This window comes from Scyliorhinus torazame, chromosome 2 (genome assembly GCF_047496885.1).
Source record: "Scyliorhinus torazame isolate Kashiwa2021f chromosome 2, sScyTor2.1, whole genome shotgun sequence".
Lineage (NCBI taxonomy): Eukaryota > Metazoa > Chordata > Chondrichthyes > Carcharhiniformes > Scyliorhinidae > Scyliorhinus > Scyliorhinus torazame.
The window spans coordinates 89,634,508-89,661,338 of NC_092708.1; the positions used below are offsets into that span (position 1 = coordinate 89,634,508).

The 26,831-nt window shown below is 44.8% G+C and overlaps 1 protein-coding gene across 1 annotated transcript in view; it reads right to left on the reverse strand.

Annotated features, from left to right (window-relative positions):
* The window catches only part of ttc21b (tetratricopeptide repeat domain 21B), a 143,297-nt gene that overhangs the window by 65,385 nt on the left and 51,081 nt on the right, over positions 1-26,831 (reverse strand). Inside the window, exons 11-18 of the mRNA XM_072473910.1 lie at positions 17,119-17,319; positions 11,639-11,768; positions 10,690-10,847; positions 7,064-7,288; positions 6,158-6,396; positions 3,597-3,669; positions 1,865-1,975; positions 364-502 (exon numbers count right to left, since the gene is read on the reverse strand). Of these exons, the coding sequence (XP_072330011.1) occupies positions 364-502; positions 1,865-1,975; positions 3,597-3,669; positions 6,158-6,396; positions 7,064-7,288; positions 10,690-10,847; positions 11,639-11,768; positions 17,119-17,319 (1,276 nt within the window). The remainder of the gene's footprint in view (positions 1-363; positions 503-1,864; positions 1,976-3,596; positions 3,670-6,157; positions 6,397-7,063; positions 7,289-10,689; positions 10,848-11,638; positions 11,769-17,118; positions 17,320-26,831) is intronic.

Genomic DNA, 26,831 nt, shown 5'->3' on the forward strand with positions numbered 1-26,831 from the left:
TTCTGTAGCATGTAGCCAATATACTATGCTATACTCCCAAGTCGAAAATCAAATAAAAAGGGGAATTGATGAATGTTCCTAATTTTCAATTGTATTTTCATGATATTTAAAAACAACTCAATCTTTAAATTCTAAATCTAAAGCAACTAAAACATAAAAAAGGCAAATATTGTAGGTACAATATAATGTGGTTGTCCTGCCACTCCCTTCCTGTGTAAACTTAAGAGGATATTTTTGCAACATAATAAAAGTAATTTTTTATATATGACTTATAAAGTTAGATATAGTTAAATGATTTAATTTTGTTACTAAATTTGAATAATAAAAGTGAACCAATTCACCCCCTTATAAAGTAAATCATACCATAATCATGTTCTAATGACTGCAGTACCACCTTTTCTGCCTTCTCATACTGTCGAAGCTTAAGCAGGAGCTCAGCTAAGTCATAACGAAGGAAATTCTGCTGACCAGTCTTCACTGCAGCTTCATAATAATTAATTGCCTTTTGAGGAAAAATTAAGAAAATAAGAAAAAAAGACATGCATTTATGTAGTACTTTTCATGACCACCAGACATCTTTACACCCAATGTAGTACTTTTGAAATGCATTCACTGTTGTAATGCTCTTCTTCATTGGCAGAGTAAAAGTAAGGATGTAATGTTGGAATTGTATAAAGCGCTGGTGAGGTCATAATTGGAGTACCGTGTGCAATTCTGGTCACTACATTACAGGAAGGACACAATTGCTCTGGGGAAAGTGCAGCTATGAGGATAGATTGGATAGTTTGGGGTTATTTTTCCTTGGAACAAAGAAGGCTGGATGACTTAACTGAGGTGTACAAAATTATGAGGGGGAAGAGATCGAGTGGACAGGATAAAATTGTTTCCTTTGGTGGAGAATTCTAGAATCAGGGGACATGATTCAAGATAAGTGGCAGAAGGTGTAGAGGGGACACGAGGAAGAACTTATTTTGCTCAAAGGGTGCAATGGGAGTTTGGAATTTGCCACCCTAGTTGGTGGTGGAGGCAGAGACATTAAACTCTTTTCAAAAGTACCTGGATCTGCATTTTAAGTGCTGGAAGCTACAGGGCTATGGAACAGGTGCAGGACGGTAGGATTAGAAAGGGCCACCTGGGCGTCCTCGGGCTGGCATGGACAAGGTGGCCGAATGGCCTACTTCTGTGCTGTACCTTTTCTGTGGTTTTATGTAGGAAATGAGGCAACTAACTTATGCACAGCAAATTCCTACAAACAGCAAAGTGATAATGACCAGATAATCTATATTTGTGATGTACATTATAGGATAGTTAATACTAATGATAATAATCTTTATTGGCACAAGTAGGCTTACATTAACACTGCAATGAAGTTACTGTGAAAAGCCCCTATGGTCAGGAATAGTGATAAATGCTGTTCTTCTTTCAAATGGTGCCATGGGATTTTTTACATCCACCCAAGGCTGTAGATGGGGTCTCGGATTAACATCTCATCCAAAGGATAGCACCTCTGCAGTGCAGCACTCCCTCAGGACTGTCCTGGAGGACTCAAACCTGAATTATTCTGTTACCTTTATGGCTTGATACATCATAGAATAATTTTAACTTCTGAATCGTTTGGAGAGATCAGATAATTATTTGTCTTTTAAAAACTAATTTATAATAATCTGATTCCCACATTACTGTAAACAGCAGTCAATAAATGAACATTCATTGAAGAAGAATTTGATCAGGAGGTAATTTACTATTCCATACAATTTACATTAACTATTGTTTAAGAACAGAATAACAATAAACATCATAGTTCACAATATGAATTCAATTGGGCAGCTTCTGGTCTAATACAGAAAAACGTCTTATAACTGACCTTTGTGTAATTGTGTGTTTTAATGAGAGCTTTTCCAATCTTGCTAGCCAAAGTTCCATCTCTTGGATTTTTCTTCAGAGCTTGTTCATATACATCAATGGCTTTTTCAGGCTGCAATGGAATAGAAAGTGTCAGTTTCACAGCATAATCTATTAAAACACAATTAAATGTATAATAAAATGTTAAATTAAACTATGTTGCATGTGTGCTAGATTATCCACTTGGATAGATTGGTAGATACATTAGCCGACCCTCAAATCCTGCACACATTTAGTTAACTTTAATATAAACTCTTCTAGGAGTACTTAACCTCTCATGCATGTACTCTGTGGAACTGCAAATATCTCCATACAATAGAAGGCAGGGCACAAAAATTAAGAAAAAATGACAATCACGAGTCCTTGGGCGGGATTCTCTGAGAATCTCCGGGGAGGCGGCGTGAATCATAGAATTTACAGTGCAGAAGGAGGCCATTCGGCCCATCGAGTCTGCACCGGCTCTTGGAAAGAGCACCCTACCCAAGGTCAACACCTCCACCCTATCCCCACAACCCAGTAACCCCACCCAACACGAAGGGCAATTTTGGACACTAAGGGCAATTTATCATGGCCAATCCACCTAACCTGCACATCTTTGGACTGTGGGAGGAAACCGGAGCACCCGGAGGAAACCCACGCACACACGGGGAGCATGTGCAGACTCCGCACAGACAGTGACCCAAGCCGGAATCGAACCTGGGACCCTGGAGCTGTGAAGCAGTTGTGCTATCCACAGTGCTACCGTGCTGCCCGCCATCGCCGGCTGCCGAATTCTCCGGCACCGGGGATTTGGCGGGGCGGGAATCGCACTGCGCCGGTCAGGGGCCGTTGGCAGCAGCCCCCCCCCGGCGATTCTCCGGCCCGCAATGGGCCGAGTGGCCGCCCGTTTTCGTCCGGTGCCGCCGGCATATGTTACGACAGGTATTTCCCGGCGGGACCTGGCTCTGGGATCCTCGGGGGACGCGGGGGGAATCTGGCCCCGGGGGGTGCCTTCATGGTGGCCTGGCCCGCGATCGTAGCCCACTTATCCACGGGCAGGCCTGTGCCGTGGGGGCACTCTATTCCTCCGTGCCGGACGGTGTAACAGTCCGCGATGGCCAGCGCGGAGATGAACCCCACCTGCCCTTGCACTGGGATGACACCAGCACACACTGGCGCTCCCACGCATGTGCCAACTCGCGCCGGCCGTAGGAGGTCCTCCGGCGCCGGTTGGCGTGGCGCTAAGCCCCTTCCGCGCCAGCCGGCACGGCACAAACCACTCCAGCGCTGGCCTAGACCCTGAAGGTGCGGAGGATTTTGCACCTTCCGGGCAGACCGACGCCGGAGTGATTCACGCCACTCCTCAGTGCCGGGACCGCCCTCCCCGCCGGGTAGGGGAGAATCCCGCCCCATCTCTTGTGATTTGAACATTGGAGACTAAAAAGACACTACAACATGACCTATGGTGCTGGTAGTTGTGGGGGCGGAGAGGGGTGGGGTGGGAGACAGGGGGAGAATTAATTATTGCTTGACAAATTTAGATAATCAGCTTCCATTATCAATGTTGTCATAGGAACTTAAAATGGAAAGTTGACACTGAATAAACACACCCGCACACATGACAGTGCCATCTGCTGAAAATAACACTTATAGTCATCAACTGAACATGGGCAACACTAACAGAAATTTAGTTGTAATAATAAGACATATTTCACCTCTTGAATATTCATGTACGCATCACCTAACAAAAGATAGGTGTGAGGTCCAGGAAGTTTGTCAACCAAGTCTCTGCAAACAAAGAATAAAATCATACTTAAATTATATAGTTCCATCAGATTCTGTGAAACTTAATTTACCTTCATCGTTATTTCATGTAAATGCACCAATAAGGTAATGATACTGTGTTGCTCAGATGAAATTTTTGAGTATTAGACAAATTGTCATGACATTGCACAAGGGACAATGTGATATTCAAATCAAGTTGGGTTAGAAGCTGGGACACAACTGGGGAGCCAGGTACAAATCTAGAGAGGGAGAGAGAAGGAAAGAGGAAATATGTGGGAGGGAAGAGAATGGAGTAACATTTTTCTCTGAATGGGGTGAAAGAACGATGGTATTCAATGAAAGCAAAATACTGTGGATGATGGAAATCTGAAATAAAAAGGGAAAATGCTGGATGAACTCAGTAGGTCTGGCAGCATCTGTGGCGAGAGAAACCGCGTTAACATTTCGTATGACTTCTTCAGAACTGAAGATTAGAAATCTAATGAAGTATATAGTTGGACAGCTGGGTGCAGACACTGGGGCAGAATAGAAGGTCAGAGATAGATCGGAGCTAAGGAGCGATCAACTAAGATGTCACGGACACGAGACAAAGGGAGTGTTAATGGTGTCATTAAGGGCTAAAGAAGTGTTAATAGTAGCATAAAGGTAAGATAGTCGAATGTGTTAATAGGAGAACAAAGGTCAGTGCTCGGTGAAAGCAAAACTGAAAAACAAGTGACAGATGGCCCTGTGAGGATGGGTGAAGGGGGTGTTTGCAAACCAAGGAAACAAGTAACAAGGGAAGGTCAAGATGGAGGGAAAGTTCACAGTCTAAGCCCTCTTCCACAACTATTTCTTTGTTGCAACGATGAATATAATGACTGTATCGGTGGGACTTCATGCCTGGAAAAATTTATTGATTTTCCTTCCAAGTTCCACCCTTCTCTGACCTTCACATGGTCCAACTCTGATTCTTCCCTTCCTTTCCTTTACTTTTCTGTCTCCGTTTCTGGCTGACCACCAATACTTTTCTGTCTCCGTTTCTGGCTGATCACCTATATTCATTACAAACCCGACTCCCAGATTTACCTCGACTACAGTTCCTCACACCATGCTCCCTGTAAAGGACTCCATCCCAATCCCCCAGTATCTCCTGCCTCATCTGTTCAATGATGCTACCTTTCAAAACAGCGTTTCTGACAAGTTTGTCTTTTTGCTCAACAGTGTTTTGCCCCACCCACCCGCCCCCCAACTGTAGTTGACAGAGCACTCAACCATGTCTGACCCATGGCCCACATCTTTGCCCTCACCCCTTCCCCTTATTCCCAGAATCATGACAGGGTCCCTCTTGCCCTCACTTTTCACCCCACCAGCGTTCATATTTAAATTTCATCATCCTCCATTTCCGCCTAACTACAGCATGATGCCACCACTAAACACATCTTTCATTCACCCCCTTCCCATTGGCACGCCAGATACCATTCCGTCTGTGGCATCCTGGTCCACTCCTCCATCACCCCAACGTTTATCCCCTTCATCACAGCACCTTACCATGCAATCGCAGAAGGTGCAACATCTGCCCCTTTGACTCCTCCCTCCTCACTGTGAAGCCAAATGCAAAGTAGAGGAACAGCACATCATCTCCTGATTAGGCACATTACAGCCCACTCAAGATTGAGTAGAACAACATTACACTGTAAACGTTCCCCTCCTTCTTGAACACCCTTTTTGTTTCCTTGGTTTGTCCCAGTGCAAACACCGACCACCCCCCAGCTCTGCCACCCTCACAGGGCCATCTGTTACTTGTTTTTCAGTTCTGCTTTCACTGAGCACTGACCATTGTTCTCCTATGAATGCATTCTGCTATCTTACCTTTATACCATTATGAGCACTTCTTTAGTCCTCAATGTCACCATAAATACTCCCTTTGCCGTGTATCCATGACACCTTTGTTAATTTGTTAATCTCTCCTTAGCTCTGATCTATCCCTGACCTTCTATTCTGCCTCACCTTCTCTGCCCCTTCTCCAAATATATAATTCATTACATTTCTATACCTCTTCAGTTCTGAAGTCAGACTCGAAACGTCTACTCTGTTTCTCTCTCCACAGATAATGCCAGATCTGCTGAGTTTAACCAGCATTTTCTGTTTTTTTAATGTTATTCAATGGCTGATTTCCCCGCACACTGGGCGGGTTAGTCATAAGACTTCCCTGATATGTGTGAAGAGAGCAAAGTTGGTAGCGCCTTGAGTGATCTTTGTAAGGGGATTTAGTTAGCTTGGCGTTATTTTTCTGCTTAGTGAGAAGTATTACTACTTCCAACCTTTAACTGCCAGTAAGGGAAACTGCAGTGGGGCTGTCACGTAACTAGTTGACCTCAGTGCAATTAACATCACCCTCAGTTATACTTACAAACGAACTACCAAAAGAAAGTTGAAGCAATTTTTCACTTTTAATTTATTACAGACAAATAAGGAAAATGTTGCATGCTCTGAAGGAAAAACCTTTCACCTGTAGCAGCTTGCATATAACTGCTTATCTTTCCTCTGGTTTAGGTATATGGCAGCCATCTTCTCTTTTGCTTGAATAAAATAAGGTTGCTCAGGTGTGACATTTCGAAGCATACCGAGTGCCAACTCTATATCCCCACGTACAACAGCAAGGTCTGCATTGGCAATTGTAACACGTAACTCTTCAGGGGTACCTGAGAATTCATTGATGGCATCTTGCATCACTTTGGCAGCTTCATGCTACAGAAAAACAACAGTTTTTCTAGTGTTATGAGAAAATCATCATATATTTCACAGGTTGCTAGTGAAACAACTGCATGCAAATTACATTTCATGCACAAGATGTGGAATCTCATTACAATCTATAGAGAATGCAGTTTTATGTAAATGCAAAGCTATCAACCAATACTTAAGTACAATTTTTGATTAATAACAAAGGTTAATTTTATCAATATTCTAGCATCCAGGAGACTAATTTTACCAAAGCAGAAATTATAAATAGGTGAAATCCAAATAATATTTGCATTATAAGACATGCATTTATAGATCACCAGTATTGCGAAAATGAATGTCCTACAACAGCTTATAGAACCTTTAACATAATGAAACACATCAAGGCAGGTCACTATGACATTGAACCCATAAGAAGATATTAAACCAGATGACCGAAAGCTTGATCGAAGCGGTATGTTTTAAAGAGTGTCTTACAGGAGGTTGCTTGACTGGGAGCCAATGTAGGTCAGGGAGTACAGGATTGATAGGGGAACTGAAATTGGTGCAAGTTAAGACACTGCCAGCATCAGTAATGGTAGAATATGAGAGATCAGACAGGAGTGTTGTGGAATAGTTAAGTCTGGAGATAGTAACCGCATGAATGAAAGGGATGAAACATAACTTCTTGCATTACCTGTTCGCCATTCATACGGTGAGCATCTGCTAGCTCCAGAAAAACTGAAACACGATCAGTTGCATTAAATTCCATTTTTTTGCTTCTTGATTTCGATGCACTTCCAGTTTTCCTCATTGCAGGTAAACCTGCAGCTATCTTCAAGGTCTTAATGGCTTCCTGCACATCACCCATTTTCTTCTGAGTTTGGGCTCTAATCAAATGATAGAGGGGATGTTCACGAACCTGAAATTGGGAAATAATTAAAATAAGAGGAACAGAATCGAGCCTTCCCAGTTTTCAGCTTATTATTCTCCTGCTAAAGGTCAGACTGTGCAACATGTGTTCCTAATGAAAAAAAGCATTTCAAAGGACCTTTATTTATTCGTTCATATGATATGAGCATTGCCGGTAAGGCCAGCATTTATTGCCCATCCCTAATTGCCTGTGGCAAGCTGTCCCTGTGACCTGTAGTAATCCATGTGGTGGAGGTACATCCACAGTGCTGTTAGGGAAGGTGTCTCAGGATTTTGATTTAGCAATGGTGAAGGAACAGCGATAGAATTCCAAATCAGGATGTTGTGTGACTGGGACGGCAACTTGCTGCCCTTATTCTTTAGGTGGTAAAGGCTGCAGGTGCTGTCAAAAGAGCACTGCGAGTTGCTGCAAAGCAGCTTGGTGTGGGAGGGAGCGAATTTAAGGTGTCTGAATCATTAAGGCATTATGATCAAGTTGACGGTTCTTTCCTGGATGATGTTGAGCTTCTTGAGTATCGTCAGAGGTGCATTTATCCAGGCATGTGGACAGTATCCGATCATATTCCTTACTTGCACCTTGTAGATGGTGAACAGCCTCTGGAGTGTCAAGAAGTGAGTTATTTGTCACAGAGTTCCACGTTTATGACCTGTTCTTGTAACTACAGTATCTATATGGCTGGTTAAGTTAAGTTCTGGTCAATAGTAACTCCCAGGATGCTGATGAGGGGTGCTTTAGCAATGACACGGGGCGGCACGGTAGCACAGTGGTTATCATTATTGCTTCACAGCTCCAGGGTCCCAAGTTCGATTCTCGACTTGGATCACTGTCTGTGCGGAGTCTGCACGTTCTCCCTGTGACTGTGTGGGTTTCCTCCGGGTGCTCCGGTTTCCTCCTGCAGTCCAAAGATGTGGTTAGATGGATTGACCATTCTCTTGCCCTTAGTGTCCAAAATGGTTGGGTGGGGTTGCTGGGCTACAGGGATAGGGTGGAGGTGTGGGCTTAAGCAGGGTGCTTACCAGGGGCCGGTACAGACTTGATGGGCCGAATAACCTCCTTCGGCACTGTAAATTATATGATTCTACATGATATGACACCTGCTTCCTCCCCCAGGCTCACTAGTGAGCCTATTAGCAGCAAACATGGAAGAGGATCGGCCTGTGGTTGGAGGAGCAGCTACAATTTATGTGACTGACCAACAATTTGAAAACTGGCCCTTGGGGCCAAATAGAGGCACTTGGTGAGCCACCTGTTGTACAAGCCTGAATTATAAGGATGCACAGCAGTAACTCTCCAAGATTGCTTTAACAGCACCTCACAGGGCTAGGATCCTCATCATCAAAAAGGACAAATGCAGCAATATTGAAGGAAAACCATCAGCCACAAGTTTTTCTCTAAGTTGCGAACTATTGTGACTTCAAAATCATCACTCGTTCAGAACCATGGTACTGCCAACCTAACGTTATTTTGGTCTATATTTCCATAAGAACTGCAGCAGTCTAAGAAGGAAGGTGCAGCACTATCTTCTTAGGGCAATGGAACAAATGTAACTTTGTCAGTATTAATGACAGTGGTGGGCTAAAAGGACCAAAAGTCTTATCCTGTCTGAAACTGTTGCAATTACATTCTAAAAATATATAATTAAAACAAAAACTGAAAGCAATAACAAAGTTGTAGTATTACAGTTATTAAGACAGAGATAAGAAAGTCAGGTTTTTCACCGGAGTTTGGAAGGCTTTCTTAATTCAGGTGAGTAAGTTTATGATGCAACATGTCACTGACTGGAGAAAGGAACGATTGTGCACAAATTCACAAAAAGAAACAGAGATTGGACAACAGTGCCTCATGGAGGGCAGCACGGTGGCGCAGTGGTTAGTACTGATGTCTCACGGCGCCGAGGTCCCAGGTTCGATCCCGGCTCTGGGTCACTGTCCATGTAGAGTTTGCACATTCTCCCCGTTTTTGAGTGGGAAATCGCCCCCACAACCCAAAAGATGTGCGGGGTAGGTGGATTGGCCATGCTAAATTAACCCTTAATTGGAAATAAATTATTCTCTAAATTTATTTTTAAAAAACAGTGCCTCATGGAGGGTGGTTCAAAAAGTGGGAATTCTCCTGTCACATAACATGTGAAAATAAATCCATTAAAACTTTCTATAACAGTTGTCTAAAAAAGATGAACACTGGGCAGGATTTTGGGACAGGACCTCAACATCAGGGTCAAATGAGGATAACAACATCTCAGTGTGGGAGACAGTCATCCAGCAATGATAATCGCCTAATAGTGGCCAGAGAGTAGGCTTGTCAACCAATTCAGGACAGCAGGTGGGATCTTGAAGCTAAAGAGCCAATATGAGGCCTGCTAGCACAAGAAAAGCTGCAGGCTGCCTTTTCAGGTAAAAGAGAGTGGGGGGTGCCTCCAGACGAAAGCACCCTCTCTCCAACTTTAAAAATTTTTTAAATAAAAGATTCATAGCCACGTCACCACTATGGAGGGAGAAAGGGTCAAGTAAGTGGGGAAGGCCCCAAATGTCACCTGCAACATTGCTCCCTCCCACAGTCTGATACTGGAAGGCAGCTAGCCTACTCACCATGCCTCGGGGCACTTAAGAGCCCAAATGGAAAACTCTAGTTGGCCTTTGACAATTGGAATTAATTGGCCTTTAGTAGCTGTTAAATGGCTACCTGCTGATTGTTGGTAGGAAGTAGCATTGCTATCCTCTGCCTTTCCATCTCCCAGAAAATGGCCTGGCTGCAGGATGGTGCTGGCAAACCAGCATGCTAGCCGGGAGCAATAATCCCGGCCTCCACACACCTGCACGCTCGCCCTCATTGGAGGATAACATTCCTGCCACCCATTATGCAGACTTAGCTAGCAGCAGAATGGCTCTTTAAATTTAAATAGCAAGCATCCAATGCAATCAGTCGCATAGGCTTAGGCGCTGCATTTCAAACCAAATTTATTATTTTACCTTCCCCCTAACTTTAATCAGTATGATCACACATCACTAAAGCAGGCCTCTGAAGTTTGTACAGCACATTCCTTCCAGCAGATTACACATTTAGAATGGAGAGCCTGTCTAGAAAAATCAAATGACTCTCAAGCTAAAAAATCATCTTGGATCAGGGATACAGCCCTGTGGAGGTCAATGGCCCTGCCATGATGGGGTTAAACTGTCATATTGGATGAATAGAAGCTCTAGGTCACAGAACTTAGTAAATATGCAATAAAATACAGAAATAGAGTCTAAATTAATTTTAATATGCTTGTACTGTTTTAGGAATAAAGAGATTGGATTGAGAACTACAAATTAAATTTAAAAATCTGTACCAGTACTATTTCAACTCAAAAACAGTCCAAGCGTTATTTAGTAAACATTTGTTAAATTTACCTCAAAATTATAACTCAAACACAGTTCCAGAGAATGTGAGCAGAGTTTAAAATTTTCTTGAGACAGGTAAACCTGAGCCATCAGGAGGTGGGCATCTGCATATGAAGGATTCTGTTCTAAGCAATGCTGTAGATTGCTTTGGGCAGCATCAACATCACCTTTTAAATGAGAAAAAGCAAAAAAAGTGAAAGTTTTGATCCAGATAATGCTGTCACACATTCAGTACTTAATTCTTAACTAGGTACGACTACTTTCCAAGCAATTCCAGAATTTGACTTGTACAAATAATCATTTGGCATTACAGAACTTGAATATTACTGAAAAAAGACACGTGTTGCCTAGTTTGGATTTAAACAAAGCTTGGCAGTTAACTGTCAAGTAATCAGTTAACTGGTGCATACTCCATAGAATACCTTTATCAATCAGAGTCCACTTGCCAACCACTCAACACTCTCTTCCCATGCAGATAAATTGTTGTTTCCTTTACACTTGGTGTTCTTGTGAATTGTCCTGATGAGTGCAAGACAAAATGCTTTGCCAACGTGACGTTTTGGGGCAATAATCAAATTTGTCTTTTGTCATGATTATTTCTGAAAGATTACGACCCATTTACATGCCATTTAATGCCAAAATGTTTTAATTTGTGGGGAACATTTTTTTCTGGTCATTTTTAATTCCAGATACAAGAAACAGTAACACCTATTGCATGTGAATATGCAGATATTCATATCAAACTGCAAGATATCTATGTCTCTGTATCTGACTATCCTATCAACCCTGTGTATTATTTACATAGATTTAAAAATATAGGACCTTGCAACTTCATGATTTTGCAAAACATGATTGATCGCACAATGAAGAGGATACATAGAACAAAAAAAACATACAAAGTTCTGTTGTAATATAAATAATGCCCATACATTTTTAAGTGACGTGACAATATAAATACCTGCTAAGTATTTAACTCTGGCCATTAGAAAGGCAGCTTCCAGTAGTCCTGGTACTGTCTTCACAATAGTATCCAGTACTGAAGCACAATGTTTCAGTAATGGAGATAGAGGCTGACCAGGAGCTCCAGGCTGAAAATAAATGAGATTGTCGTGTCTAGAAAAAGTGTGTATACTAATTCCAATATTTCTCAATAAAATGTACAAAACAAATGCAACGTTTAAGTACTTAAATTTTTGAGACATTTTCAAAATATGCAGATTCTATCTTTTTAAAGACCTGCTGAATATTACCAGTATTTTTTGCTTTTTTTCAGATTTCCAATATTCATAGTATTTTATTTTTGTTTTACAAAAACCCGGTACTTGCTTGGGAACTAAATTCCGATGGATTTTTATGTTGCATTACTTCAGTGCACGTTTACAAGTTTAGTTTAGAATTTAATATGTTAGCAGTAATCAAAATAATATTTTAACCTTATTATGTTGATATTTAGCATTTTTGAATTATTTGTTCTGATTTGAGGCTTAAATAGAAAAGTTAAAGTTTTGAATTTTTAGGGTCTGTAGAAATTGGTATGAGAAATAAAAAGGTTGATTTTGAAAGCATCTGTTCCAGGTTAATCTGCAATAGAAACTGTGTATTCATCTTTCTGTTTAAATATCATAACACAGAGTGATAACTCCGCTAAAATAAAGTGACTGAATGGACAGTAGTTTCTCCCTAGAACTATGTTTTAGACGTAATTTCATGGGCACATATGCTGCATAACAGATAAAAATATACTTGGCTCAAGTGTTCCTAAATTATCCGTGAGTTACTCATAAATTACATTGAGTTATAGATAACGCTTAATAAAAAGTTTAACAGTTCAGTAATTTTACCTTTCTCTGACTCCATTTATCGAAAGGATATTTTATTTCTAATCTGAATAAATCATTAGCAGAGTTGCCGGTCAACACAGACGGCATCTCAATTTGCTGGCACCAACTTAAAGTCATACATAAGAACATAAGAACTAGGAACAGGAGTAGGCCATCTGGCCCGTCGAGCCTGCTGCACCATTTAATGAGATCATGGCTGATCTTTGTGGACTCAGCTCCACTCTCCGGCCCGTACACCATGGGCGAAATTCTCCGGAAACGGCGCGATGTCCGCCGACTGGCACCCAAAATGGCGCCAATCAGACGGGCATCGCTCCGCCCCAAAGGTGCGGAATGCTCCGCATCTTTGGGGGCCGAGCCCCAACATTGAGGGGCTAGGCCGACGCCGGAGGAATTTCCGCCCCGCCAGCTGGCGGAAACGGCCTTTGATGCCCCGCCAGCTGGCGCGGAAATGACATCTCCGGGTGGCGCATGCGCGGGAGAGTCAGCGGCCGCTGACAGTTTCCCACGCATGCGCAGTGGAGGGAGTCTCTTCCACCTCTGCCATGGTGGAGACTGTGGCGGAGGCGGAAGGGAAAGAGTGCCCCCACGGCACAGGCCCGCCCGTGGATCGGTGGGCCCCGATCGCGGGCCAGGCCACCGTGGGGGCACCCCCCGGGGTCAGATCGCCCCGCGCCCCCCCAGGACCCCGCCCACGCCGCCTTGTCCCGTCGGTAAGGTAGGTGATTTAATTTGCGCCGGCGGGCAGGCAATTTATCGGCGGGACTTCGGCCCATCCAGGCCGGAGAATCGAGCGGGGGGCCGCCAACCGGCGCGGCGCGATTCCCGCCCCCGCCGAATATCCGGTGCCGGAGACTTCGGCAACTGGCGGGGCCGGGATTCACGCCAGCCCCCGGCGATTCTCCGACCCGGCGGGGGGTCGGAGAATGTCGCCCCATATCCCCGAATCCCTTTATTCTTTAGAAAGGCATCTATCTTTTTCTTAAAAACGTTTAAAGAAGGAGCCTCAACTGCTTCACTGGGCAAGGAATTCCAGAGATTCACAACCCTTTGGGTGAAGAAGTTCCTCCTACACTCCGTCCTAAATCTACCTCCCCTTATTTTGAGGCTATGCCCCCTAGTTCCGCTTTCCCCGACCAGTGGAAACAACCTGCCCGCATCTATCCTCTCTATTCCCTTCATAATTTTATATGTCTCAATAAGATCCCCCCGCATCCTTCTAAACTCCAATGAGTACAGTCCCAGTCTACTCAACCTCTCGTCATAATCTAATCCCCTCAACTCTGGGATCAACCTAGTAAATCTCCTCTGCACTCCCTCCAGTGCCAATATGTCCTTTCTCAGGAAAGGAGACCAAAACTGAACACAATACTCCAGATGCGGCCTCACCAACACCCTATACAATTGCAGCATAACCTCACTAGTCTTGAACTCCATCCCTCTAGCAATGAAAGACAAAACTCGATTAGCCTTCTTAATCACCTGTTGCACCTGCACACCGACCTTTTGCGACTCGTGCACCAGCACACCCAGGTCCCTCTGCACAGCAGCATGTTTTAACATCTTACCGTTTAAATAATAATCCATTCTGCTGTTATTCCTCCCAAAATGGATAGCCTCACACTTGGCAACATTGAATTCCATCTGCCAGACCCCAGCCCATTCACCTAATCTATCCAAATCCTTCTGCAGACTTCCGGTATCCTCTGCACTTTTTGCTTTACCACTCATCTTAGTGTCGTCTGCAAACTTTGACATAAGAACTAGGAACAGGAGTAGGCCATCTGGCCCCTCGAGCCTGCTCCGCCATTTAATGAGATCATGGCTGATCTTTGTGGACTCAGCTCCACTCTCCGGCCCGTACACCATATCCCCGAATCCCTTTATTCTTTAGAAAGGCATCTATCTTTTTCTTAAAAACGTTTAAAGAAGGAGCCTCAACTGCTTCAATGGGCAAGGAATTCCAGAGATTCACAACCCTTTGGGTGAAGAAGTTCCTCCTACACTCCGTCCTAAATCTACCTCCCCTTATTTTGAGGCTATGCCCCTGTTTTCCCCAGCCAGTGGAAACAACCTGCCAGCATCTATCCTATCTATTCCCTTCATAATTTTATATGTCTCAATAAGATCCCCCCGCATCCTTCTAAACTCCAATGAGTACAGTCCCAGTCTACTCAACCTCTCGTCATAATCTAATCCCCTCAACTCTGGGATCAACCTGGTGAATCTCCTCTGCACTCCCTCCAGTGCCAATATGTCCTTTCTCAGGTAAGGAGACCAAAACTGAACACAATACTCCAGATGTGGCCTCACCAACACCCTATACAATTGCAGCATAACCTCACTAGTCTTGAACTTCATCCCTCTAGCAATGAAAGACAAAACTCGATTAGCGTTCTTAATCACATTGCACATTGACACATTGCACTTGGTCCCCAACTCCAAATCGTCTATGTAAATTGTGAACAACTGCAGACCCAACACTGATCCTTGAGGGACCCCACTAGTTACAGGTTGCCAACCAGAGAAACACCCATTTATCCCCACTCTCTGCTTTCTGTTAGTTAACCAATCCTCTACCCATGCTACCACTTTACCCTCAATGCCATGCATCTTTAGTTTATGCAGCAACCTTTTGTGTGGCACCTTGTCAAAAGCTTTCTGGAAATCCAGATTATATATACCACATCCATTGGCTCCCCGTTATCTACTGCACTGGTAACGTCCTCAAAAAATTCTACCAAATTAGTCAGACACGACCTACCCTATGTGAACCCATGCTGCATCCGCCCAATGGGACAATTTCCCTCCAGGTGCCCCGCTATTTCCTCCTTAATGATAGATTCCAGCACTTTCCCTACAACCGAAGTTAAGTTTACCGGCCTATAATTACCCGCTTTCTGCCGACCTCCTTTTTTAAACAGTGGTGTCACGTTTGCTACTTTCCAATCCTCTGGGACCACCCCAGAGTCTAGTGAATTTTGATAAATTATCACTAGTGCGTTTACAATTTCCCTAGCCATCTCTTTTAACACTCTGGGATGCATCCCATCAGGGACAGGAGACTTGTCTACCTTTAGCCCCATTAGCTTGCCCAATACTGCCTCCTTAGTGATTACAATCATCTCAAGGTCCTCACCTATCATATCCTTATTTCCATCAGTCACTGGCATGTTATTTGTGTCCTCCACTGTGAAGACTGACCCAAAAAACCTGTTCAGCTCCTCAGCCATTTCCCCATCTCCTATTATTAAATCTCCCTTCTCATCTTCCAAAGGACCAATATTTACCTTAGCCACTCTTTTTTGTCTTATATATTTGTAGAAGCTTTTACTATCTGCTTTTATGTTCTGAGCCAGTTTACTTTCATAGTCTACCTTACTCTTCTTTATGGCTTTTTTATTAGCTTTCTGTTGTCCCCTAGACTTCCCAGTCCTCTAGTCTCCCACTAATTTTTGCCACTTTGTATGTTTTTTCCTTCAATTTGATACACTCCCTCTCCTCCTTAGATATCCACGGTCGATTTTTCCCCTTTCTACCGTCTTTCTTTTTTGTCGGTATGAACCTTTTCTGAACACTGTGAAAGATCGCTCGGAAGGTTCTCCGCTGTTCCTCAACTGCTTCACCATGAAGTCTTTGCTCCCAGTCTACCTTAGCTAGTTCTTCTCTCATCCCATTGTACCAGTACCCTCTCATACCAGTTTCCAACAGCCATACTCTCCATTGTAAATAATATTTCCATTAGTTTCTTATCAATTTTCAAGCAATTGGAAATGCTTATTTCAAAAACAAGCATGAATAACAGTGGCTTCCACCAGTAAAAAACATATTGGACAAGACTTTGTGGTTTACAGTTCAGCGATGGCGCTCACCGCTGACTTATCTAGCAATCTTGGAGGCCTGGATTTCCCCTTTGCCAACATCAGTTTGAATCTGGTGTCAAGTAAAGAGGATCGCCAGACATCGAGCAACAGTGATGTAATCATGAAAGATAAGCAACCAATCATACTGAAGTATTCACACAGTGAGTACAGCAAACCAGGAAGTAAAATGCACTGATATCCTGCACCATTAATAACATTTTACCAAGAATGAAATCATGAATGAGACATAAAAATAAACTTTAAATGAAACACATCGCAAAAAATCTGATTTATTTTACCATAATGGAGAAATTTGGCATTTCGCAAGTATAAAGTTAGTTTTGGGTTTTTGAAATGGAACCAACAGCCTAAGTCAATTCAGTGATTCCTACTTAATTGCACTTTGGGGGAATCAACAGCATGGGAAAGAATAAATCACTGACAACAACTTTGAGATTTCCATGTATAACTTTAAATGCATGACTCTAGAAGTCATTGTCAGTTTCAAAGGAGAAGTGACAGTGAACGTTGGCAGCTTTGGCATCATTACGATTGCAACATTTAGGCCAATACATTAATTATTTAACCATTCTTGAAATTACAGTAAAGAAAACCCTACACTGGTAATCTTACTGCTCTAAGTTTTAGATCCAACAATGCAGTCTTACAAAACAGGCATTTCTTATATTTCCTAATATATTTCTGTAAATATTAATTTACCATTGAAGCTTTACCTGTGTAGGACAGAAGGCAAGATATTCACGAATAATTTCTAACAGAAAGTCAGGATTTAATTTTTCGTAGTAGTGAACTCCGAGGGGCAGGCCTTGCAATGTGGAGAAATGAGTATCAACAGCATCATTTAGCAAATGAATTACTTCATCCTGCCCTTTGTGTTTCTTTACTGCCAAAACTGCACGCAAGAAAGACAGTTCCTGCAAAAGAAATGTTAAAAGTGATTTAATTTCCTTTTTCTTTTTCTGTTTGAACAATCTATCCTTCTTAGGCATGAGGTATTCTGATTAATAATGCTTAACTTTCAGATGCAAAGTGACTGTTGTTGATTTAAAAAATGATGGCAATCCAGCATGCATGATTTGCACACATTTCTGTACACCATACATATTTCCAGTGGGAATTTAATGGGTGCAAGATGCTCCTGCCTCAAACACCAACTTAATTTGAATATGTTGTAATTTAGACAGGACACAATTCCTGTCTTTTGTGTGTGCCTTACATGGAGTTCTCTGAGCAAGACTGAGCAAATTAAAGTTTATTTGAAGTGTTCCTTTTGTCATGATATTCATATAAACATATTATGGTGCAAACACACACACACACTGATGGACTGATCAACGGACCAATCAACACACACGCAACATCACAGCCAATCACCAGTGAGAACACACGCACTATAAAACGGGGAACACCACAGTTCCCGCTGATTCCAGCAGGAGATAGCTCAGAGCACAGAGCTCACAGCGTGCCACTCAGACATACACCATGTGCTGAGTGCCTCTCTAAGATAGTGCAAGGGCTGGGTCCACAGGTTAACTGGTAAAGTACGAACCACAGCCAGAAGTATACAGTAGATGTTATCAAGAATAATAAAACAGAGTTGTACCATCTACAACCGTGTTGGTTCGTTTGTATAGCGAAACACCTTTGTGCCAATTACTGTTGTGCAGCCTCTCCCCACCAACACCTGCCCTGCAATAGTTGCAGCAGTGCAACATTGGATTCCCCTGCAGTTTTATCAAGAATGAGAAAGACCATCTAGGGAATGCTAGGTTGCACACTTACCAGAATCTGCAGTCAGAGACACCGTGGATGTCGTCATATAAATCAACCGTTGAAGCCTCAGAACATCCCGCCAAAAACAGAGGTCGGCTTATATGGCAAGCATAAAAGTAAACCATCAGTCTGGCGTACGTGGTCGCTATCTTTGTTGTTCACCATGTGGGGTCACAACACAAGGCTTATCGCCTGCTTGATTCCTTGCACCCAGTACCAATAAGTAAAACATCCATTTGAGGGGTGAAAATTTGAGGCTGATTATTGAGCAACTTACTGATATTATTGGTAAAGAAATAGCAATGAAGAAATTAATGGAACTTCAAAATCGACAAATCTCTACATACAGTTTAAAAAAAAAAAATTAGCTACAGAAACAGTGGATCTTCCAGAATTCTGTAGAGTCTAAACTATTGAAGAAAGTAAGGAAAAGGAAAACAGGGAACTGTAAGTCAGTTAGCCTGATATAAGTAACAGGAAAAATGGTGGATCGAGTAGCAGAAACATGATAATACATGATAACAATCGTAGGGTCAGAATATGATTAGGCAGTATTAACATAGATTTCTAAAAGGAAAATCATATTTGCAAAGAGTTTTTTGAGGTTGTTAACTAGGAATGTAGATGAGGGGGAAGAGAGGGGGAACACTTGTATGCAGTGTATTTGGGTTTTCAAAAAGCATTTGGTAAGATACAACACAAGAGGCTATTATACAAAATTAGAGCTTGCGGGATTAGTTAATCAACAGAGAACAGCAAGTAGGAATTAATCCATCATTTTCAGGTTGAACTACCAGGATACCTCATGGATCAGTGCTTGGGCCCCAGCTATTTGTAATTTATACCAATTACTGACATGAGGGGATCAAGAGTAATGTATCCAAGTTTTCTGACGATATAAAGTTTGGTGGAAAAATAAGCTAGGAGGAGGATGTAAAGAGGCTGCAAAGGGATACACTACAATGCTCCAATCAAGCCCAACGCAAACTGGAAAAGCAGCACTTTATCTGCCAATTAGACACTTTACAGTCTTCTGGGCTTACTACTGAGTTCAACATCGTCACACCATGAACTCAGTCCTCTGTTTCTTCTTCCCCAGGTCCTCTCTCTCTGCTCCCCCCCCACCCCCCAAAATAATTCTCATATTTTAGGCGAGGGCTCTATTTCCTAAAATATAGAAAAATGAGAGGTGATGTAATGGACACATCGAAAATTCTTAAGGGTAAAATGCTGGAAGGATGTTTATTTCCTGAATGAGGAATCTAGAATTAATAGTCAGAATATTAGAATACAGGGTCAGCCATTTAAAACTGTGATGATTGGAAATTTCTTCACTCAAAAGATCTTTAGCATTCTTTATGTTGGAGGAACTGCTGGACGTGACAGTATAGATTTCATAGAATTTACAGTGCAGAAGGAGGTCATTCGGCCCATCGAGTCTGCACCGGCTCTTGGAAAGAGCACCCTACCCAAGGTCAACACCTCCACCCTATCCCCATAACCCAGTAACCCCACCCAACACTAAGGGCAATTTTGGACACTAAGGGCAATTTATCATGGCCAATCCACCTAACCTGCACATCTTTGGACTGTGGGAGGAAACCGGAGCACCCGGAGGAAACCCACGCACACAAGGAGAATGTGCAGACTCCGCACAGACAGTGACCCAAGCCGGAATCGAACCTGGGACCCTGGAGCTGTGAAGCAATTGTGCTATCCGCAATGCTACCGTGCTGCCCCTGTGGAGAATGGGAACTGCAGGGATATCTACGGATGACTGCTAGAAAGGGCAAGATGGAAATGACAGGTCGAACTGGGGACGGTAGTAGGATGGGGACTTGTTTCTGGGTATCGGTGATCGGGACGCTATTTTTAAATGGCGTCTCGATCTCTTGCTACAATGGGGAGTTCCGGCGAGCGGAGCTCCCCACTACACAAAACAGAACTATGTGTGGCCTTGGCCGCGTGCTCCCCATTCAGGCCCCTTATTCAAGTGCCGGAGACCACGGGGCTAAGCGCGCTCGCTAAGGAACTTTGTTCTCTTTTGGGAGAATCGCACCCTATGTCCATGGCAGAAGGCTCCTGGGCAGCCTTCCTGCCATGCCCCCATTTGTGGCCCTTGCAGTTAATGCTCACTTAATATATTCACCCAGTGCCGAGTGGGGTGCTTCCCATGCAGGGAGAACAGCAACCAAACCTTAGTTGGTTTGCTTTCAGGCTCCCAGATGGAAAACCCGTCCATCAAAGGCACTCAAGTGTCTGATCGAGGGACCCGGTAGCAGGAAGGCAAGGGGGTGGGGGCTGCTGAATAGCACAATCAGCAGCTCTTGGTGGGTGAGAATTCCATCCCCAGGATCCTTGATCTTGAGGAAAGCCTACCACTGAGTGGAGAAGATGCAGCAGGCCTCCTAGAAAAGAGGCACTTCAGGGATTTTGCATGGTCTTCAGCCAGCAGCCGAGACCCCTAATACTCCCCTCAAGTTTTTGCCCTTGCTTTCTAGAAATAATTGGAATAGATATAATTTGAACTATATCTTTTAACCGCTGTTTTCATTTGCTACAAAAGAACACTTTTGGCTGCAGCATTATCTCTAACCCAATAGAAATTAGCGAAGTTTAGAATATAACATTTTTGTGGCATGGTAGCACAGTGGTTAGTGTCATGATATTCAAACACACACATCATGATGGACACACTAACAGGCAAATCAGAGTACACAACACCACAACCAATCACAGACAAGAACACCAACCACATAAAAAGCACGAGCACGACACCTGGAGGTCAGTAGGTCTGGGGAGAAGGAAGCATGAAAGAGCTGTTGAAACACCACAAGCAGGGAGCCCCCCACGTGCAGAGTGCAAAGACCAAGTTGTAAATAGCAAGTTTAAATAAACAAGTGTTGTACCATATGCAACTGTGTTGGCTCTTCTGTGTGTTAGAACACCCAACACCACATGGTACAGGAGTGGATCGATACCTGCCTACCAACCTGCCATTCTGGACATGGACCACACCGGCAAACCGCAGCCGATGCAAGTCACGGGGAACCTAGGCACCAACTGGAAGCTCTACAGGCAGCGATTTGACCTGTACATCCGTGCCACCGAAAAACAGAATGTCTCGGATGATTCGAAGATTGCAATGCTCCTCTTCTACGCAGGCCCCCACCCAAATGATGTCTTTAATTCACTGGTGTTCGAGGAAGGCGAAAACCAGGCCAAATATGACACGGTCATCCTCAAAATGGACCAGCACTTTCAAACTGAAGTAAACGAAACTTTCGAAAGATACATCTTTCAGCAACGCCTGCAAGGTAAGGAGGAGCTTTTTCAACCCTTTTTGACGCACCTCCGGATTCTAGCGCAGTCCTGCGGTTACGGCACCACCACAGAGTCCATGATCAGGGACCAGATTGTTTTTGGCGTTGCCTCCAGTGGCCTACGCCAGCAGCTTCTTAAAATAAAGAGCCTCACCTTAGCGTCTGCTGTGGAAGCCTGTGTCCTCCATGAAAATGCGACCTGCCGTTTTGCCCGATTTCAGGCGTCCGAGTTGGCACGGAGGGGGTCCCCAGCCGTCGAATCGGCAAGCCAGGCCGCCCACGACGTTGAACGCATCCAGGCCGTCGATTTCTTCCCGCCCCACGGCCCGGACGACAGCGGCCGCTTCCCGCGCTTTTCGCGGTCTCCCGCGCAGGTGCGCGCCAAGAATAACGGCCACAACGAGGGACGCACTGCGCAGGCGCGCCCACCGCAAGATCGCACTGCGCATGCGCAGTGGCGCAACGAACGCCGTGACGTCATGACGTGCAGCAAGTGTGGAGGTCTACACTTAAAAGGGCAATGTCCTGCAAAATACCAACAGTGCAACAGATGTGCCATGATAGGCCACTACGCAGCCCGCTGTCGTGCGGCTCAACCCATGGATCCGGCGCATCCTCGACAACCTCGCACACGAGTCAGGACCGTCCAGCCCACGCATCAAGACTTCCAGTTAAGTGATGCAGATGACCAGGATGACTTCAGAGTTGCCGTCATTGATGTCAATAAGGTCAATGCCATCAATCCAGACGATGAGTGGTGTGCCACCCTGACGGTCAACCGATCGCGCGTCGCCTTCCGTCTGGACACCGGCGCATCCGCCAACCTGATTGCTTACTCTGCAGTCCAGGCCATGAAGGTCAAACCACTCATCACACCATCCCGGCTTAAGATGGTTGACTATAACGGGAACGTTATCCCGTCCGTAGGATCTTGCCAGCTACAGGTGACTCACAAGAGGTACACGGCCACACTCCCCTTCGAAGTTGTGGGCTCATCAAAGGACTCGTTACTGGGCGCACAAGCGTGTAAGGTCCTTCACCTGGTACAGCGCATCATGTCTCTCTCTCCAGATGAGATATCCGACTTCCCGGATGCTGAGTTCCACGCGAATCTCCATTCCCTCCTCGCTCACAACCAGGAGGTTTTTGAAGGCATGGGGACATTGCCACACACGTACAAGATTCGACTCAGACCGGACGCCATCCCTGTCGTTCACGCACCTCGCAGGGTTCCTGCGCCTCTCAAAGACCGCCTCAAGGCACAACTGCAGATTCTTCAGGACCAAGGGGTCCTATCCAAGGTCACGGAGCCCACGCCATGGGTCAGCTCCATGGTCTGTGTAAAGAAGCCCTCTGGCGAGCTCCGTATATGTATAGATCCAAAAGATCTGAACAACAACATCATGCGGGAACACTATCCCATCCCAAAACGAGAAGACCTCACCAGCGAGATGGCGCGAGCCAACATATTCACTAAATTGGATGCGTCCAAAGGATTCTGGCAGATCCAACTGGACCCGGCCAGCCGAAGACTATGCACATTCAACACCCCTTTTGGCAGATTCTGCTACAACCGGATGCCATTCGGCATCATTTCGGCATCTGAAGTATTCCACCGCATTATGGAGCAGATGATGGAAGGCATCGAAGGGGTACGTGTATATGTGGACGATATCATCATTTGGTCCACCACTCCGCAGGAACACATGCATCGTCTTCGACGTGTCTTCACCCGCATACGGCAAAATGGCCTGCGTCTCAACCGTGCGAAGTGTGCTTTCGGCCAGACGGAGCTGAAATTCCTCGGGGACCACATCTCAAGGTCCGGGGTCCGTCCCGATGCAGACAAGGTTAGCGCCATCACAGCCATGCCACGACCGGCTGACAAGAAGGCTGTCTTAAGATTCCTGGGCATGGTCAACTTCCTTGGGAAGTTCATTCCCAACCTGGCTTCTCATACAACAAACATGCGCCATCTCGTAAAAAAATCGACGGAATTCAACTGGCACCAGTCGCATCAGCAGGAATGGGAGGAGCTCAAGCACAAACTGGTCACGGCACCAGTGCTGGCCTTCTTTGACGCGACTCGCCCTACAAAGATCTCAACAGACGCCAGCCAATCTGGTATTGGAGCGGTACTCCTGCAAAAAGACAGCACGTCATCATGGGCCCCGGTTGCGTATGCCTCACGAGCCATGACCCCTACCGAACAGCGCTACGCGCAAATCGAAAAAGAATGCCTGGGCTTGTTAACTGGACTGGACAAGTTCCACGACTATGTGTATGGCCTGCCACGATTCACGGTCGAAACTGACCACCGCCCCCTGGTCAACATCATTAACAAAGACCTGAACGACATGACTCCTCGCCTCCAGCGCATCTTACTCAAACTCAGGAGGTACGATTTTGAACTGATCTACACTCCGGGGAAGGAACTCATAGTGGCGGACACTCTTTCCCGAGCAGTGAGCACACCACCAGATGCGGAGGGGTTCGTGCGTCAAATTGAGGCACACGTGACTCTGACAGCAGCAAATATGCCAGCTGATGATCCTTGTCTGGCCCACATACGCGCAGAGACGGCGACTGACCCTCTGCTGCAGCGAGTGATGCGCCACATGACGGAAGGGTGGCTAAAAGGGCAGTGCCCCCAGTTTTACAATGTGCGAGATGATCTCACCAATATAGACGGGGTCCTTATGAAATCGCATAGGATCGTCATTCCACACAGTGTGCGCCAGATGATTCTTCGTCAACTACACGAAGGCCACTTGGGTGTCGAAAAATGCAGACGAAGGGCCCGGGCGGCGGTATATTGGCCGGGTATTAATGAAGACATAGCCAACATGGTGCTCAACTGCACAACCTGTCAGAGGTTTCAGCCGGCGCAACCTCCGGAAACACTTCTACCACACGAGATGGTGACGTCCCCCTGGGCGAAGGTGGGTGTTGACCTATTTCACGCGCTCGGCAGAGATTACATTGTTATTATAGACTACTTCTCAAACTACCCGGAAGTCATGCCTCTCCATGATCTGACGTCGTCCGCAGTCATTGGGGCCTGCAAGGAAACGTTTGCTCGCCATGGCATTCCAAGGACTGTCATGTCAGACAATGGACCTTGTTTTGCCAGCCGTGAATGGTCGTCCTTTGCCGCAGCATATGGTTTCACTCATGTGACATCCAGCCCTCTGCATCCACAATCGAACGGGAAGGCTGAAAAGGGTGTCCACATCGCAAAGCGGCTCCTGTGCAAGGCGGCTGATGCCGGATCGGACTTTAACCTTGCCTTGCTGGCCTATCGATCGGCCCCGTTATCCACGGGCCTCTCGCCAGCGCAGCTACTAATGGGTCGCTCCCTCAGGACGACGGTACCTTCCGTCCTGGCACCGACAACAGACCATGAGGCGGTTCTTCGGGACATGCAACTGCAGCGTGATCGCCAGAAAGGTCGGTACGACACACGAGCGACGGACCTGCCCCCCCTGTCCTCCGGAGACAAAGTACGCGTCCATCAACCGTATGGTGGCTGGTCAGCACCGGCCGAAGTCCTCCGACAAGTGGCTCCCCGCTCGTTCCTGGTTCGCATGCCGGATGGTTCCGTGCGTCGCCGCAATCGGCGCGCCCTTCGCCGACTTCCACGTTCACAGCCACACAACACGCCAGATCCTCAACAGGCTTCCGAGGATGACTTTGTGGAGCTGCCGCACATCACGCCCTTTCCATCGCCACCCATGGCCATGCCTGCACAGCAGCCGGTGGTTCTTGATCCACCCTTAAGGCGGTCAACCCGAATTCGTCGCAAACCCATTAGAATGGACTTATAATACAGTTCATATGTTTAATAAGTTGGACAATTTTACATGATAACCTGTTGTTGTTTATCGTTCCAGATGTCGTCTGACTGGACAACTGTTCAAAATTTTTTTTCTTCTTCTCTCGTTCGCATTTCTGTTATGTTATGGTACAACTGGATTCATGTGACGCACTCGACATCGCCCCATGTACATAGTTCCGTCATAGACACATGCTGCACACGACACACACACACTCTTAGATGCACTCACGTCACGATCATATTTATTACCACGTAGGCACATATCTTTGTAAAAAGGGGGGATGTCATGATATTCAAACACACACATCATGATGGACACACTAACAGGCAAATCAGAGTACACAACACCACAACCAATCACAGACAAGAACACCAACCACATAAAAAGCACGAGCACGACACCTGGAGGTCAGTAGGTCTGGGGAGAAGGAAGCATGAAAGAGCTGTTGAAACACCACAAGCAGGGAGCCCCCCACGTGCAGAGTGCAAAGACCAAGTTGTAAATAGCAAGTTTAAATAAACAAGTGTTGTACCATATGCAACTGTGTTGGCTCTTCTGTGTGTTAGAACACCCAACACCACAGTTAGCATTGATGCTTCTCAGCGCCAGGGTCCCAAGTTCAATTCCCGGCTTGGGTCACTGTCTGTGTGGAGCCTGCACGTTCTCCCTGTGTCTGCGTGGGTTTCTTCCGGGTGCTCCGGTTTCCTCCCACCAGTCTTGAAAGATGTCCAAGTTTATTTGGACAGAATGTACCCGAGCAGGTGCCATAGTGTGGTGACTAGGGGATTTTCACAGTTACTTCATTGCAGTGTTGATGTAAGCCGACTTGTGACAATAATAAAGATTATTATTAGTTGAGTAACAGGTGAAACTTGCAGAAGATATTGTGGTTAATAACCAATGGAATCAAATTCTACATTAGAATAACAGTTCTTAATATAATAAGCTATTGGAAGTTAGCTTAATAAAATAAGCTATTGGAAGTTAGCTTAATAAAAATCACTGGCAATGGGACTTTCAGAAATTTAAGAGGAAATCACTTTCACTAATTATACTATCTTATTAATTCTGCAGAGTAGCTTATATATCAGATTTGTATGATTGTCTTAAAGCCAATCTTACCTGTCAGCATTTTTAAACGAACATCCAATACAATTTAGTTGCGCAATAAGGCTGATGTTAAGTGTTTAGAAGCTGAAAGTATATTTTATTAATTCTTTAAAAACCAAAGTGGCTGACTATTCATTAGTGGAACTGCATCTTGCACATCTCACTGTATGGTTAAATAATAATTTCATAGCATAAGTGACTCACGTCAAAATAATTATGTATGAAATTTTGAGACTTTTCCTAGTGTGAATTTCCAACAACCTCTGAAATGATTGCCATTTCAATAGGTTCTGTGTTGTTTTGGAGACAGAGCTTGTCATAGATTGTCATAGAATCAGAGAATTTACAGTGCAGAAGGAGGCCATTCAGCCCATCGAGTCT